We start from the raw sequence: 16,026 nt of genomic DNA, 5'->3' as shown, positions 1-16,026 counted from the left end.
TTGTCATTTGTTTAATTTTTATTTGAACATCAAACAGATTGAGAAAATTGTTTACAGGTGCTTGAGCATCCCACTGGACTCCTTACTTTTTAAAGGTGCAAAAGAGGTTTACAATTGTGTTTCATTAAACAAAGCAAAGCTGCAACAAAACAGAATCACATCGATAATAGTATGCATCAGCGAAAAGGCATATTAAACCGTGAGACACAATTTGGCATTTCAGCCTTTTCCCATAAAACAAGAGCTCTACATTGAAGAAGATGTTGTGTACAAAAAGCATTGTTTATAAGCTGTGAGAGAACATAAACTGGCATAATGTCACTTATGAATTCAAGTCTCTATGACCAATGACCTCTCTGTAAATGCAAAGGGGTCCACATCTCAGGCACCTGCTCATGGGGCTGAATGTTGTTTCCAGGGTACACAGCTCTATACAAAGACACTGAAGATGGATTTGGAACATGGCAGCATTTACATATTTAAAAAGTTCAGGCACATTTGGATGCAAAAAAAACACAAAGAATAGAAATTTTTCTTCAATCTCTGAAAGACAGTGCAAAATTGAAGTGCCATAACAGAGGCAGCGATTACTTAGAAAACAATTTTAAACGACTTAGAAAGAGGCCACACTCACTTTAATCTAGATGAAAAGGAAATGCAGTTAGAAACAGAGGAATCACACTAATGAAAAGATGAATATTTGGGACCAACCACAGTTTGATTCATTTGCTCCAGTTGAGAGTAAGTTTTCAGGGAGTTCACCTGGGAAGAGTGCAGTGTAATCTGGATCATCCTCCCAAGCCTTGTACTGAAAAGAATCATGGTTGCCTCATAAACTACTATACAACTCTATTTGCCTTCCAAATAACTAGTTTCCCAAAGCAGATTTGCCTGTGAATATTAGACATTACTACGGTCCTAGTGACCATTCCCGGCATCCACAGGCCATCTCAGAGTAGGAAAGTATGAATAGGAAGGGATTTGGAATTGGTTTCATGTAGGGGTACTCCAAACCGATGGCCTAAATCAGTGGCCATTTCAATGTATAAGATTTTCATGCGAGAACACCTTAATGTGATCAAGAGTAAATTACCGGTAAGTCCCTTATTTGTTCAGCCCCCAGAAAGCATGGGATATGGCATGGTTAGACGGCCTTGCAAGATTAACAGGAAAATCTAACCAATGACTGAACTTCCTTAGGGACTGGATTTTGCGACCTACGTAGGGTCTTCTCTTTGGATGAACTAGCCTCTCTGTTGCATGACAGCATTACGGAATCATTACCATAGTAAACTGCAAGCTTGGAGCTTGGCAATGGCCAAAAGAAACATAGACCGCTAGCGGTTCCTTAGACTTAGACCTTAGACTGTGGATGACGCTTCTTCTTCCATAGAATTCCAGCTGCCATTTTAGAAATGGCTGTCATTTGTAGTTTACAGGACACGAGTGGAATACAGAACCCCGGTGCATACCCCAGGTGCCAGTATCGATCTGCCTCAAAATACTTTCAAGGCTTTTATTACTGTATTTCCCACTCTCCAAATTCCTGACCTTAGTTCCCCACCCTACCCTAACCCCAGGTTGATCATGTCTTTCAAAACTTAAATTGCCTCCGAGTGTGGAGGGGGTGGGGAAGACAACATGTTCCCTACCCCCAACAGCAGTATCAGCTGCAAAGTGTCAGCTGTCCATTAGTGGCACTTCAAATAAGAACAAGAAGAGATTTCTAAAATTATTTGAGATTCCTGGGCTAACACTCCAACCATCTGGTGTTCTCTGCCCATTTCAAATGTAGTAGTATCGTAACATGAATACAAACACATTAGATGAATAATGTAAAACCCTCCACTTTATTATTGTTTGGATTTAGCTGGTATTACATCATCTATAGTACTAGAATTTTTTTGTCTGTTTTTATTTTTTTAAAAGAAAATCTAAGTATAAACATTAAAAAGAACCCACTGACCCATTAGGTACTGTCCAAAAATATTACTACTGATATTTTGGTAAAGCAAAATTAGCTGCCCTGAATAATTTTCCTTTGCAGGCATAATCTCTGCTACATAAGATTGTCTATCATTCAATATCCAACAATAGGCATCTGGATTAGTGCTATTTTGTCTACTGTGGATACAAAAGTTGATATGAAATGTGATCTTCATTTAAATGAATAATCACCAGGCCTTAGGCATCAATGACCGCATACATGACAAGGTAGCTCTACAAAAAAAAACTAAATATTTTTCGTGGGTTTTGCATGTTCACCCAGTCAAATTAAATCCAGAACGGAATTACTACATTCAATTGTCTGATAAACAAGCATTGCAATTTCAAAAACAAAATATATTATACTACATAAGGTGCTTCTTAAACAAAAACAAAAGAATTATGTTCTAAACATATCCTTACTGCAGATACACAAAATTGCCCCTAAATTCAGATGCACATAAAATGAAAAAAAAACTTAACTTTTTTTTTTTTTTTTTTGGCCCTCCCAGGTTCCCAGTCCTTTGGTGATCGCTTACTAAGTAATCAAAAATGAAATGAAATCCACCTTTTGAAACAGGCGTCCCAAGAGATGCCCTCGAAGCTTGGCTGTGTTGTTGGCTAACACATCACCTCTCAATGGGGTTCAAATCATAGAAACTGAAGTCACTGGAGGAAACCAGACTTACTTTTTGGCTGAGAAGAAGAGATGACCCATAGTTGGCTCTGGAGATGCAAAGGCCTGGGGAAGACTGCCCTGTGGCCCCAGTGAGCCTTTCTGGTTTAGCCTATAGGTCAACGGACTCCTATGGCCCAACTTTAGACATGCGCGCTTGGCTTATGAAGTTGGATGAAATGAGCTTTGGGGGAAGTTTTTTCCCCAAGGCCAAACCCTGGTTGTTGGATGAGCTCTAGACAACCAAGAACACACGTAGGCTGACCAGGTCCCCGGCAACCCCAGTAGGGTGTCTCTGATCCCGACCCTCTGGCCCCATCACCCCAAAGTGTGCTGGGAAAACCTCAGGAATGCGGCTTTCTACTGCTGCTGCTGCCAGCCAGGGTGGCAAGGACAGAAGGGCTTCCCACGGATCCCAGGGCAGCCCCACAGTGCACATGGGGCCTGCCAGGGGCTCTCGGGGTTACCTGCGGCCTGTGCAGGTCCACCATGAGCCTCTCAGGTTTATCTGGTTTCTGCCCTCCTGTTCTCCAAGACTTACAATAGTCATGCACATTTACTATTTACCCCAGTTCCCCAGGGCTAAAAGTGTCACCAGGGTGCCCACTCTTTTGAACCGTTCTTGGTCATATGCTGGGCACTACAAGCGACTAATTCACCTTCCGTGTGAAGTCACACACCAGGGAGATCTGAGTAGAACGCCCTCTGCTGGCAAGTGTGAGACCACACCAGAACAGGTCCTGAAGCGGATTTACTGCAAGTCCTGAGGGGAGAGGGCTTTCTCTCATAAAATGAAAACAAAACAAAACAAAACAAAACAAACAAACAAAACAAAACAAACAAAACACAAGAATTTATCCCTCAAAGGGAAACTGGTATATGTAGAGGTGACTTAATTGGGATCAACTTGCTGTTGATGGGTCCATGGGAAGCAAGAATTAACTAGAACCCATGACCTGTGTGTACATAGTGTTCTCAAAAACCAGTGGAGGAGCATTCAGCAAATCTGAAGGTGCAGTGTATTAAGTTGACAAAGTTTTGACAGGGGACCTTCCTTCTCTGTGGGCATCTTGTATTCCTATAGGGCAAATGAATAGACAATCACTGAACATTCTGCCTACAGCCATGCAACACAGCAAAAGCCTTAAGGTATTACTTTAATAAAACGATCCGTTACTATAGGAATACAAGATGATGCCATAATGAACCCTTGACCTAGCTTTCTCCAAGTCAGCAATTAAAGGAGCCACTGTCACGCCTTTCCTGTGGCTTTTTCTTAGAGCCAGTAAACGCTTCACAGAGATGAAATGTCCACTCTCCAGGCCTGGGTCTCAACGAGTAGCTTAAATGCACAGTCACCTGAGTCCCAGCTCATAGACTGAGTTCAGTCATGAAAAGTTACAGAATCCTCATGCTTAGCAATGTAGCAAAGGGGGCAGAGAGAGCCATTACAAAGAATTTAGCCCTGGAATCCCTTTGGCTGTTCCCAAAAGAAGGCGTGCCACTAAGAACTGAGCAAGCAGACGGATGGCCACTCATATTAGGAAGCCACGATGGCGGATGCATGCCGAGTGCGCATAGGAGAACTCTGCTATCGTGATGCATGATGTGGGTAACATGCTGCAGGGATTCTCAGGACCTTGGGGGAGCCTGGGAGCTCTCAGACTGTGGTGGGGAAAGCCCCTGCCTCCTCAGTGATGTAATATGCTTGCAAGGAATGTGCTGAAGTTGAGCCCGTGGTGGCCAGCTGGCTCTGGTTCATCTCCTCCATGGGTGCGCCCCCCCGGTTGGCTGGGGCGTGCAGGCGGTGGGCGTCCAGCATCTCCAACAGCAGATCGTAGAGAGGCACTACGTTTTTGCACTTCATGTTGTACAGGTGCTCCATGCCTTTGTTACTGCGGGTGGGAAGACACAAAGGGGACCGCTTTAGAGCGTCGCAAGCTCGAGGCCTGCCGAGACTCCAAGGAAGGGGAAACCAGGGAAACTCCAAAGACACCGGCATGCCGATCTTTGTCCCTGTTGAAAGAGCCATTCCAGGATTTGTTATGCGGGCGACTTCCTTCCTCTGACTCAAATGAGGTTCTGTTCCCCGCTATTGCATCTAACGAGAGAATGGAGATGATCCAGTCACTCTAGTCATGTAGGAGGGAGGTTTTTAAATGTGTAGAACAGTTCAAGAACTTCCCTTGTTTAAAATGTTCCAGCTCTTTGCCATTTTGTCGGAATACGCTCTAAATTTCTTTCCATGCTCTGCAAGGTCTAACTGATGTGCTTCCATCTACCTCTCCTAGCTCCCCCGGCCTCTCTCCCCTAGCTCACGCTCTTTACTTCTGCTGAGCTTTCTAAGAAAGAGCTTGAAGAAACTGAGCTCTTTACTCCCAGATTCAGGTATCTGCCCTTTCTGTTCCCTCTGCCTGGATGCTCTTCCCCTAAATCTTTTTTGTTTAACATTTATTTATTTTTGAGAGAGAGAGAGAGAGCACGCATGAGCGGCAGAGGGGCAGAGAGGGAAGGAGACACAGAATCCGAAGCAGGCTCCAGGCTCTGAGCTGTCAGCACAGAGCACGACGTGGGGCTTGAACCCACGAACCATGAGATCATAACCTGAGCTGAAGCTGGATGCTTAACCGACTGAGCCACCCAGGTGCCCCTCTTCCCCAAATCTTCAGACGCCACCTCCCTTGGAAGTCCTTTTGCTGCCACAGTGGCTGTGACCTCAGGGCCTACAGCGTTAGCTGCTCTCTTTCACTTACTCTGTTTTCCTCCCAGCAATGTGACAACCTGAAATTGCTCTCTGTACATATGCACGCTTATTCCTTCCCCCAGGCATGTGTGCCCACACACACACACACACACACACACAGGGCAGGCTCCTCGAGGGGCAGTAATTTGCCCATTCTGCAGGCCTGGAACAGTGCCAAGAATGTGGTAAATGCTCAGAAAATATGGGGCAAATGGATACAGGGAAATGTAGGCAAATGGCATTTCTCCTTTTAACCGCTGTCCCCCCCACCCTCTGCCAGCTACAACTCTGCTCTTTCTCTCACCACGCCACCCATGGAAAAAACACAGAACAACCATTTAGGGAGCTTGAAATTGTTTAGAAAGAATGATGGATCATGAGTAGGCAGGACCAAATACCCTAGAAAATATTGGCATTTTTAGTAGGGGAAAAGTCGCATGAGCTGGAGACATGCCAGAAAAACACAGCATCAAACTATTCAGGTCTTACGACACCACAACCCAATTACACATCTAAGTGTGTGTGTATGTGTGTGTTTTTTTTAATTTAAAAATGCTGTTAATGCTAAATGCCCACTGGATCTCACACTGTCTTGCTCTTGCAACCTAATGAATCATTTATAGTCACATGAAATCTGGGTGTTAAGTTCTCTGAGTAACAACATATGGCTGGGGCCAACCTTAATAAAACAGAGCTAGATTGGCTGCAATAAGGCACCAAAAACATTTGTGTGTGTGTGTGTGTGTGTGTGTGTGTGTGTGTGCGCGCCCAAGTGAGCGAGAGAGAAAATGCTCAAATCTAGTAGATTAGCAGCTTCTCTCCAGCTTTTGCACAATTGAGACAAACTCTTCAGAGCTCTCTCCCCGCTGCTGCCCTCTACATAGGCCAACAAAAGTACTAAAGCCTATAAATTTAGTGCAGACATATTTGGGTATTCGCTAATCAGGCTTGCTAATGCTGAAAAGCAGTTGACAGATTTGAAGACTCAGCAATTCCTACCGAAGAATAAAAACCTTCATCTGTAATACATGGTTTCCATGACATCTTTGAAATCCCCAGCCCAGAGTAAATGTTAACACACTTCTTCTAGGGGAAGGTTCCTCTCTCAGCCAGGTAATGTGGCAGAGGGTTGTTACTCTGACGCACTCCTGCTTCCCTCTTTGTAATATTCATAAAAATAAATGGGAAAGGATTAGAAATGTGTGGGCTGAATGCAATCTTGCCTCTTGATGCTTAATCTTGAGGTTTGAAAGCCCCTTACAAATTAAGCCAACCCCTCAGACACCATGCCCTTTCCTCATAGCCACTAAGAGAAGAAATTACATTTTCGTTCCGAGGGTCTGGGTGTAAGCCCAAGGTCATATAGACATCATCATGCATGGCTCTCTGATCTCTCGTTTCTAGGGCCTTTCTGGAGTAAAGAATATACCAACTGCTTATTTCTTCCCTGCAGCCAGAGTTCTGTTCATGGGAATAGTATCCATTAAGCGTCTAGCCAGCCACATGACGTGACCATTTGAAATAGAAATGAAGCCACTTTGTCCTTTTGGCACAGAGAGGCTCTTACTTCCTCTGCTAATACCCTTCCTTAACCCCTACACAAAATATTTATCGAGTAGTTACTATGTGCCAAGCCCTATGCTAGGAGGTATTGGGTACACAGATGATGCATGATGGATTGTGACAACTGCCTCAAAGGGTTTACAGTCTAACTGGGGCAGAGAGAAAACAAGACACGAAACAACGATCAGGAAGAATAGGGTATAAATCCCAGCTGGGTTAAGGGTCAGGAGATGCCTCCTGAAAAGAATATCTCAGCCATGATGGATTAGCTTACTGTTCTGAAATACTCCCTCCCTGTGCCCATGCTCCTGATCTTGACTTGAAGCCTCATCAAGTGATGTGTTGGCCAACAGAATGTTGTAGATATCACTTAACTAGAAGAGCAAAACGCACTTGCCCTTATAGGCTTGCTTTCCTGTACCTCTGCCATTGCCGTGAGAACGATACGTCCCAGCTAACCTGTGGGGACAGGAGGATAAAGAACACACGGAGCAGTCACCTGGCCGGCCTGCAGCTTGAAGCAGAGTCCCCCAGCTGTGCCCAGCTGTCCCACAGGCAGGAGGGAACGCAGCGGGGATGGACAGAGCCGCCAGCCGATGCGTAACCTGGAGTTGCCCACCCATGACTCAGAGAACAAAGGTGCCTGGCCAGAGCTCAGACTACCAGGAAGTTAAGTAACCGCTGGAGCACAGAAGTTGTACAAGCAAAATAAAGGAACTTACACTTGTATCTAAAGCGATGGGAAGCTGAGGGTTTTAAATAAAGGAATGAGGTGATCAGATGTGGTATTAGGACGGCCACTGTGGCTCTGGGTGGAGAATGGGTTAGGAAGGGTCAAGACTGAAGGCAGGGAGGTATGTTTGGTGGCCTCTGCAGAAATCCAAAAGGAAATGACGGTGGCTTGGATGAGGGTAACAGCCGTGAGGGGTGACAAGAAGGGATCTGAGAGGAATGGAAGAATCAATGGTGATTGTGCGCTGTAGGGACCGAGATTCTGTCAGGATTTCTTTTTTCTTCTCTTTTTAAAAAAACATTTCTTTGGGGCGCCTGGGTGGCGCAGTTGGTTAAGCGTCCGACTTCAGCCAGGTCACGATCTCGCGGTCCGTGAGTTCGAGCCCCGCGTCAGGCTCTGGGCTGATGGCTCAGAGCCTGGAGCCTGTTTCCCATTCTGTGTCTCCCTCTCTCTCTGCCCCTCCCCCGTTCATGCTCTGTCTCTCTCTATCCCAAAAATAAAATAAACGTTGAAAAAAAAAATTTAAAAAAACATTTCTTTAATGTTTCTTTTTGAGAGAGAGCATGAGCTGGGGAGTGGCAGAGAGACAGAGGGGGACAGAGGATCCAAAGCAGGCTCTGTGCTGACAGCAGAGAGTTTGATGTGGGGCTCGAACGCATGAACCGTGAGATCATGACCTGAGCCAGAGTCGGACGCTTAACCGACTGAGCCACCTGGGTGCCCCCGGGTTTCCAACTGTAAATAGGGGGAGCGTGATGCAGGAACCGTAATGGACGTGCCGGGTGCCTTCAGAGGACAGCTGTGTTCACGCACCCGCCTTGAGTGGTGAGATAAAACGAATGATCAAACATTGCCATCCTCCCTCTGCCCGCACACCACACACTCCTCCCATCAGACCTTGTGCAGGCTTCAAACTGGGTGCAAATATCATTTCCTCTATGAAACCTCTCTGACACCTGCCCCATGCCCTAGACAGATTTCCTTCTTCCCTCCTCCGTCGTCCCATAGCGTTTCTGTTTATTATGTCCTGGGAACTGTTCCGAGGGCGCTATCTGTATTCAGGCGTCAGCCCTTCCCGGCCCAGTGGTAGCACGTTTGAGGGCTTGTGTTCATTACAGGGCTCCCGGGGGGGGGACCCAAGGATGCCTCACCTCATGTGCCTGATGTGGGACAGGATGAGGAGGAGCTGGGCCAGACGCCGGTGCTGCTGCTGCAGAGACAGGCCCGCTTTGGCCATCAGGTGGATCAAGGTGTCTGTGATCTTGTCCAAGACACGATGGATATGGTCCTTCTCTTCCAGAGACTTCAGGGTGCTGGACAGAAATGTGTACACTCCTGAATGCGCAGAGAGAGAGTGAGACAGAGAAACTCCAAGACGACGAGGTCTAGGAGACTGGCAGTGTGTGCGGGATGTAAAACCCAGCCAGCGCCAGTACTCCCCCCCGCCCCCACTGCCCCCAGCACAGCAGGGCAGAAGTCTGGGACCCGTTGCATCTGAGCAACGGCACGAAATTCCTACTCAGTATACATGTCTGAGAACACCGAGAAACCTATCAGGCCTCCCACGTGTGCGCCAATTTCTGGGACTTGTCATCACGATCCCCAGGAAAGGCACTGTTAGCCTCGGGGTTGTAATGGTTATACCAGCCGCTCCTTCTCTGGCCCGTCTGACATCAACATAAACTATCCCACTAACGCTGACGACAAACCCCTGAGAGAGGCGTTATTATTCCTCTCCCATGAAGAAAACAAAGGGCAGAGAGATGCATGAACTTGCTAAGAAAACTTAGGACAAAGCAGAGCCGGAAGGAAGCCCAATGCACTGACTCCACATGTGATCATTATCATGTGACATTCTTGTGAGATGCACAGACAGCAAGAATGACCTGTGGAGTGACTGACAGGTAATTTTCCCAGGTAGGATCTACCTTGCTGTTATGTTTCAGATGAGGTTTCAGATGAGGCTTAGGCCCTTCCTACTTTTCCTCCTCAACTGAAAGGTTTATGGTGGGTGGGCGCAGAGGACCACGGGAACTGTTGTTTTTCACTGGGAGGCGTGTTTTGTTTTGTTTTGTTTTTTCCCCTCTTGCCTTTCTTCTGGAAACAGATCCTACTCCCTGGGCCACAGGTAGACTCAGGACTGAAATGAGACAATCAGGGGATGCCTGGGTGGCTCAGTCAGTTGGGCATCTGACTCCAGCTCAGGTCATGATGTCATAGTTTGTGAGTTTGAGCCCCACATTGGGCTCCCTGCTGTCAGCACAGAGCCTGCTTCAGATCCTCAGTCTCCCTCTCTCTCTGACCCTCTCGGGCTCATTCTCTCTCTCTCTCTCAAAAATAAATAAACATTAAAAAAAAAAAGAAAGAAAGAAATGAGACAATCAGGCCACTCTATTCTTTGGGACAGTATTAGCCCTGAGCTAGACAGAGCTTTTTCTGGAGTTGTATATGGACGTTGTGAAACAGAAACTCTTTCCTCTAGATTGCTGAGCTTGGAGGGTGAGAATGGTGACTCTCAGGTGTGGCACCTTCCCTGCTCATGGAGCTCCCATGTGCAGAATGGAGCTGAGCAACAGAATGTAGAAGTAATAGTTATATGAGGGGTAGGGGGGAAATCCCAGTTCAGGCACAAGGTCCTATTCTTACACTGTTTTCTTTTGACCTTATAACTTCTATAGTATCCTTTCTAACACATGAACCCATAAATTCCCTTTTAAAAACTTTTTTTAACATTTATTTATTTTCGAGAGACAGAGCACGAGCAGGGGACGGGCAGAGAGAGGGAGACACAGAATCGGAAGCAGGCTCCGGGCTCTGAGGTGTCAGCACAGAGCCCGATGCGGGGCTCGTACCCACGAACCGTGAGATCATGACCTGAGCCAAAGTCAGACACTCAACCAACTGAGCCACCCAGGCGCCCTATAAATTCCCTTTTTTGTTCAGGACAGTGTGAGTTGGTTTCTGTCACCTGTACAAAAAGAATCCTGATCACCTGAGTTGGGAACTCAGCCCAAGGACCAGAGGAAGGTGAGTGACAAAGAGGCGGCAAGTATTCAGAGCAAGAGGAGGGCAGGATGGGTCAATCCTGTCGTAGGACCACAAAGATGGGTTTTCTATCAAGTAAACACTCGAGAAACAAACTCCATTCCGCCGAATCATACCATCCTACAGAGAGCAGATGATGCTGTATTTGTCTCCAGATGATGCATTATGTATTTAGCAACATCTTTTTCAGTCTTATTTCTTCTCAGCCCACTGGCCCCCTCATAAAGAGATTTCTTCTCCTCCCCATCCTCTCCCCATCCTCACTGGTACCTTCAAGCTAAGTCCCCTACGTTTATTAATGTCTGACTTTGTACTGCTACAATTCTTTCCTTTAGCAGGCTGTGATGTGATGACAGTTACTGCCCACACCGCAACCCAGAGGTCGGCGATGGGGAAAATACCTATGCAGTGGAACTCATAGTAAACAGCGGTAATTGCCCAGAATGGAAAATGGCCAAGCTTTAGAACAAATACAACAACAACAACAAAACCAGGATGGTCGGGATCTTGGCTTACATGCAGTCGAATACAATAATGTAGCTTTTCGTACCCAGAGGCACTTGGATCCAGAGCAAATAGACCACAGAATGAGTAAGCAATAGACAGGCAGTGAAATAAGGAAGAAATTGCCGGATTCCTTCACTTAACGTTCCATGTGAACTGTTGACAGAGAAAGAACGTGTCCGTTAGAAATTGGGCAACTGTCCAGTGGCCTCGGGGTTGGCCTGGAAGTGATGGATGGCAGGAGGGTTGTGCACCAGTGGGTTAGGGTGAGGGGCGCCTCCGAGCGGCCCCCCACCCTGCCTCGCACTTCCCTCTGTTACCACACACGTTCTAGCCTCCCGTCTCCCAGAGGCCCTGCATCTGGCTGTATGTCCTGGGAACCTGCCCAGGCCACAGAGCTGAGTTAATCCAACTTGGATGATGCGTTTTCTACCAATTTCCTTTTTTGTCACCACCCGGGATGCTGGCCTCATACACCAATAATCCTGTTCTGGTTCAAGAGAACCACAGAATCGAGGAGCAGCCTGCTTCAAGGTGACATCCAGCCACACGGTTCTTCTTCCTTGTGCACCCAGGGGTAGAATTTCAGACCTCTTCTGCTTGAATCTCAGACACCTTGAGAGCCAGCCTCACATCACGCTCTTCCCAGTGAAAGAACCGTGGCCCTCAGGCGCAGGGTGGGAAGTTTTCTCCGGGGCTACTGATCGCCCATCTTCCTTCAGGTGCCTGCACACATCGATTCTTTCCTTTAGCAGACTTTCATTAGGGACCTACTGTGTGCATGCACTATGTTACTTAATAGGGATTCCAAGTCCTATTTTAAGTGTTAATGGCTTTTTAAATGATTTATTTATTATTTTTTGAGAGAGAGAGAGAGACAGAGCACAAGCGGGGAGGGGCAGAGAGAGAGAGGGAGACACAGAATCCGAAGCAGCCTCCAGGTTCTGAGCTGTCAGCACAGAGCCCGATGTGTGGCTCGAACTCATGAATGGTGAGATCATGACCCGAGCCGAAGTCAGCCGCTTAACTGATGGAGCCACCCAGGCGCCCCAAGTGTTAATGTTTTGCGTGCAGATATTGCCTGTGGAGAAAGAATTTTCTTAACACCGACTCGAGATGCAGTCCATTCGCAGAACAAGTCTGTTTTTCTAGTCCTGTTTTGGCACGGATACAGCTTATCATTTCATCCTTGTCAGCAGATGCTTCCTAGCTGTGTAAATATACTCAGAAATAAAAATACAGTCCTGTTGAAATGCCAATAATTGACAACAGCAGCCATCATCCTTTTGGGCTTTTCTGGCAAAATGTGGTCCATCCATGTTTGTTGCCTGCTGCCCCTAAGGGGGTGTTTGAGAGAAACAACAGAAATTCAAATTCCCAGAATGCTTCAGGTGCTCCGGCGAATGCAAAACCGGGCTGCTGGTAATTTCCATATCCCAGGTGGTCCCCGCCACCCTGGATGGCTGCACCACTGTGCCCAACAGCACAGAGCCAGTGACCAGACAGTGAGAGCCTTCAGAAATATTCTTGCACCAAGGCAGGTTTTGCAACTCCCAGAGCTGCTCCAAATCCCAAAGATGGAAAAAACCAATCTGTGTGTCATTATCCAGTCTTGAAGTATTATTAGCAAATCTGAGCTTCTCCATATTCTGAATCTTGGCCAACACCAGGAGATGTAGGAAGAGTCTGTGGAGAAATCTGGTGGTAGAAAAGAATGGGGAGCGAGACCACAAGGACACCCCCATATATAAGAGATCTCAATTCAATCTTTCTCACACTCTCTTGCTCTCACCGACTCTGAATTTTACTCTCTCCTCTGATTCTGCTTGGATGCTCTCCCTCTGCCTTCTTCCTTTTTTCTCTTCACCCCACAGGAACCTCTCCCTACCCCCATCACTTTTCCAGATGATAGAGACTTCTGGAAGCTGGAGGAATGCAGGCATGGACCCTGCAGGGCATATATGTACGTGGTCGTGCCCAGAAGGGAGCATAGCACAACCAACCATTGCCCTCCACTGGTGGGCACATCTAATTGTTCTAAACAAATGAAGAATGCTGAGGCCATGGTTTACCAGATGCTTAAGGCCAAATTCTTCAAGCAAGGACACATGTTTTCTTTTCCAAAAGGAAGAATGTGACACTGGACCCTGGGAGAATCCTTCGGCCTATGGTAGTTTGACCAAATTAAAAAAAAAAAAACAAAAAAAACAAAAAAAACCACACAACTCAAAGGGAAAAATTAGCAAAGAAAACCCCTCAAGTCCACGACTATAAGTAGTCTGGGCCAGCAAGCTGCCACTCTCCTTGCAGGGACTTCTCTTTTTATCCTGTTCACCCAGTGATTAATCCGCAGGTCAGCCTTTAGGGGTTTTAACTGTAGAACAAGTAATGAGCATGTCTGCTCAGAAGGGCCTTTGAGACTGACAGTTTGATGAACACTCCATTTGTTTTGTGCTCCCGCCGCGACTGCTGGTCTCCTAGGGGACAGTACTGCCCCTTGTGGAGTGTTGTTGGGACAGTTTGTGGTTGCTACAGCCACTTAGTGGGAGAGACCTGTCGGATGTCCTACAAAGTGTCAGACAGTCCCAAATAATGAAGGGGTTTTTTTCTTAAATGTATTAACGAATCAATCCTACTACAAACAATTTTTTAATACTTATTTATTTATTTTGAGAGAAAGAGGGAGAGCTTGAGTGGGGGAGAGGGGGGAGAGAAAGAGAGAGAGAGAGGGAGAGAGAGAGAGAGAGAGAGAGAGAGAATCCCAAGCAGGTTCCATACTGTCAGCACAGAGCCCAACAAGGGGATCGATCTCATGGTTCATGAGATCATGACCTAAGCTAAAATCAAGAGTTGGACACTTAACCAACTGAGCCACCCAGAAACCCCTACAAATAAAAATTTTGCAGTGAAAAGTTCTGAAAAGCTTCTACAAAGGCTGTACAAAAAAAGGTCCAGTATTCAGTTTGGCTATAGAAAGGAAAGCTTATATGGAATACCTTTTCTCAAAATTATGAAGTAATTTATTCACTTTATGCAGCCAATTGAATGTATTACATAAGCTGTCCAACTACACACGTTTTTAGTGCAGGTATACAGGTGCCACAAAAGCAACACAACTGGTTGCAAAATATAGAATAAGACTTAAGATTCTTCTAAACAAAATTAGAATCAACTATTACAAAACAGTAGACATTAATGAAATACTGTGTTATTGCTCCTATGTGTTTTTAAATAATTTTTTGGCATAGTAAGAAATACACTTTGTGAAAAGTACATATTAAAATTATTTTGGAGTTCTTGTCTTTCTGTCTTGGACTAATATTGTCCCACAGACTTTTTGATCACCTCTTGTATGTATTACTGTTTATTTTTCCAATTCATTATCTCTTTTCCACTGCTTATCCAAGGGATATGATCTCCAAGGTCTTTTTAAGTTCTATACACTGAATATCTGGAATTTGTGAGCTTTTAAGATAGGATATATGTTCATATAAGAGACTTATTTCATATCTAAGGACATAACACAGATGGAAAGAGAAGGGATGAAAAAAGATATTCCATGCCAACAGACAGGAAAAGAAGGTGGGTGTAGCTGTACTTATATCAGAAAATATAGATTTTAGAATAAAAACTTTAAGAAAAGACAGGACATTACATAATAATAAAAGTATTGATCCAACAAGAGAATATAATACTTGTAAATATCTATGCACCCAAAATAGGAGGTCCTAAATATATAAAGCAAATCTTAACAGACATAAGGAAGCAATACAACAATAGCAGGGGACTTTAACACCCCACTTACATCAATGGATATATCATCCAGACAGAAAATCAATAAGGAAACACCAGCCTTAAATGATATATTAGACCAAATGGTCATAATGGATATACAACAGAGCATTCCATCCAAAAGCAGCAGAATACACATTCTTCTCAAGTGCACATGGAACATTCTCCATGACAGCTCACTTTATAGGCCACAAAACAAGTCTCAGTAAACTTAAAGAAGACAAAGCATGTTTTCTGACCACAATGGTATAAAGCTAGAAACGAAGTACAAGAAGAAAACTGGAAAAATCACAAATACATGGAGATTAAACAACATGCTACTAAAGAACCAATGCATCAGTGAAGAAATAAAATATCTTGAGACAAATGAAAATGGAAATACAATGGTTCAAAATCTATGGGATGTAACAAAAGCAGTTCTAAGAGACAAGTTCATAGCAATACAGGCCTACCTCAAGAAACAAGAAAAATCTCAAATAAGCAATCTAACGTCACACCTAAACAAACTAGAAAAAAAGAACCAATGAAGCCTAATGTTAGTAAAAAGGAGATAAATAATTAAGATGAGAACACCTGGGTGGTGCAGTCGGTTAAAAAGCTGACTTTGGCTCAGGTCATGATCTCACAGTTCGTGGGTTCGAGCCCTGCATCAGGCTCTGTGCTGACAGCTCAGAGCCTGGAGCCTGCTTTGGATTCTGTGCCTCCCTCTCTCTGTCCCTCCCCCGCTCATGCTCTGTCTCTGTCTCCTCCCTTTCAGAAATAAATAACCATTTAAAAAAAAGAAATAATTAAGATTAGAGCAGAAATAAATAAAAACTGAAACAAATAATAAAAAAGAGCAATGAAACTAAGAGCTGGTTCTTTAAAAAGATAAACAAAATTGACAACTATCTAGATTCACCAAGAAAAGAGAGAGAGAGAGCACAAATAAATACATTCAGAAATGAAAGACAAGTTATAACTGATACCGCAGAAATACAAAGG

The 16,026-nt window shown here is 45.1% G+C and overlaps 1 protein-coding gene across 11 annotated transcripts in view; it reads right to left on the bottom strand.

Annotated features, from left to right (window-relative positions):
* ESR1 (estrogen receptor 1) overlaps positions 1–16,026 on the bottom strand; it is a 450,613-nt gene continuing 434,587 nt past the window's right edge. For all 11 annotated transcript variants that reach the window (XM_086708141.1, XM_086708139.1, XM_086708138.1 and 8 more), the window contains 2 exons: positions 8,853–9,036; positions 1–4,557 (listed from right to left, as the gene is read on the bottom strand). In XM_086708141.1, coding sequence (XP_086564267.1) covers positions 4,323–4,557; positions 8,853–9,036 — 419 coding nt within the window. In that variant the 3' untranslated portion in view covers positions 1–4,322. The remainder of the gene's footprint in view (positions 4,558–8,852; positions 9,037–16,026) is intronic.

This window comes from Puma concolor, chromosome B2 (genome assembly GCF_028749965.1).
Source record: "Puma concolor isolate L17-30 chromosome B2, mPumCon1.1.hap2, whole genome shotgun sequence".
NCBI lineage: Eukaryota > Metazoa > Chordata > Mammalia > Carnivora > Felidae > Puma > Puma concolor.
Note: the sequence above shows the minus strand (reverse complement) of the source record. Positions and strands in the feature narration are given on the sequence as shown.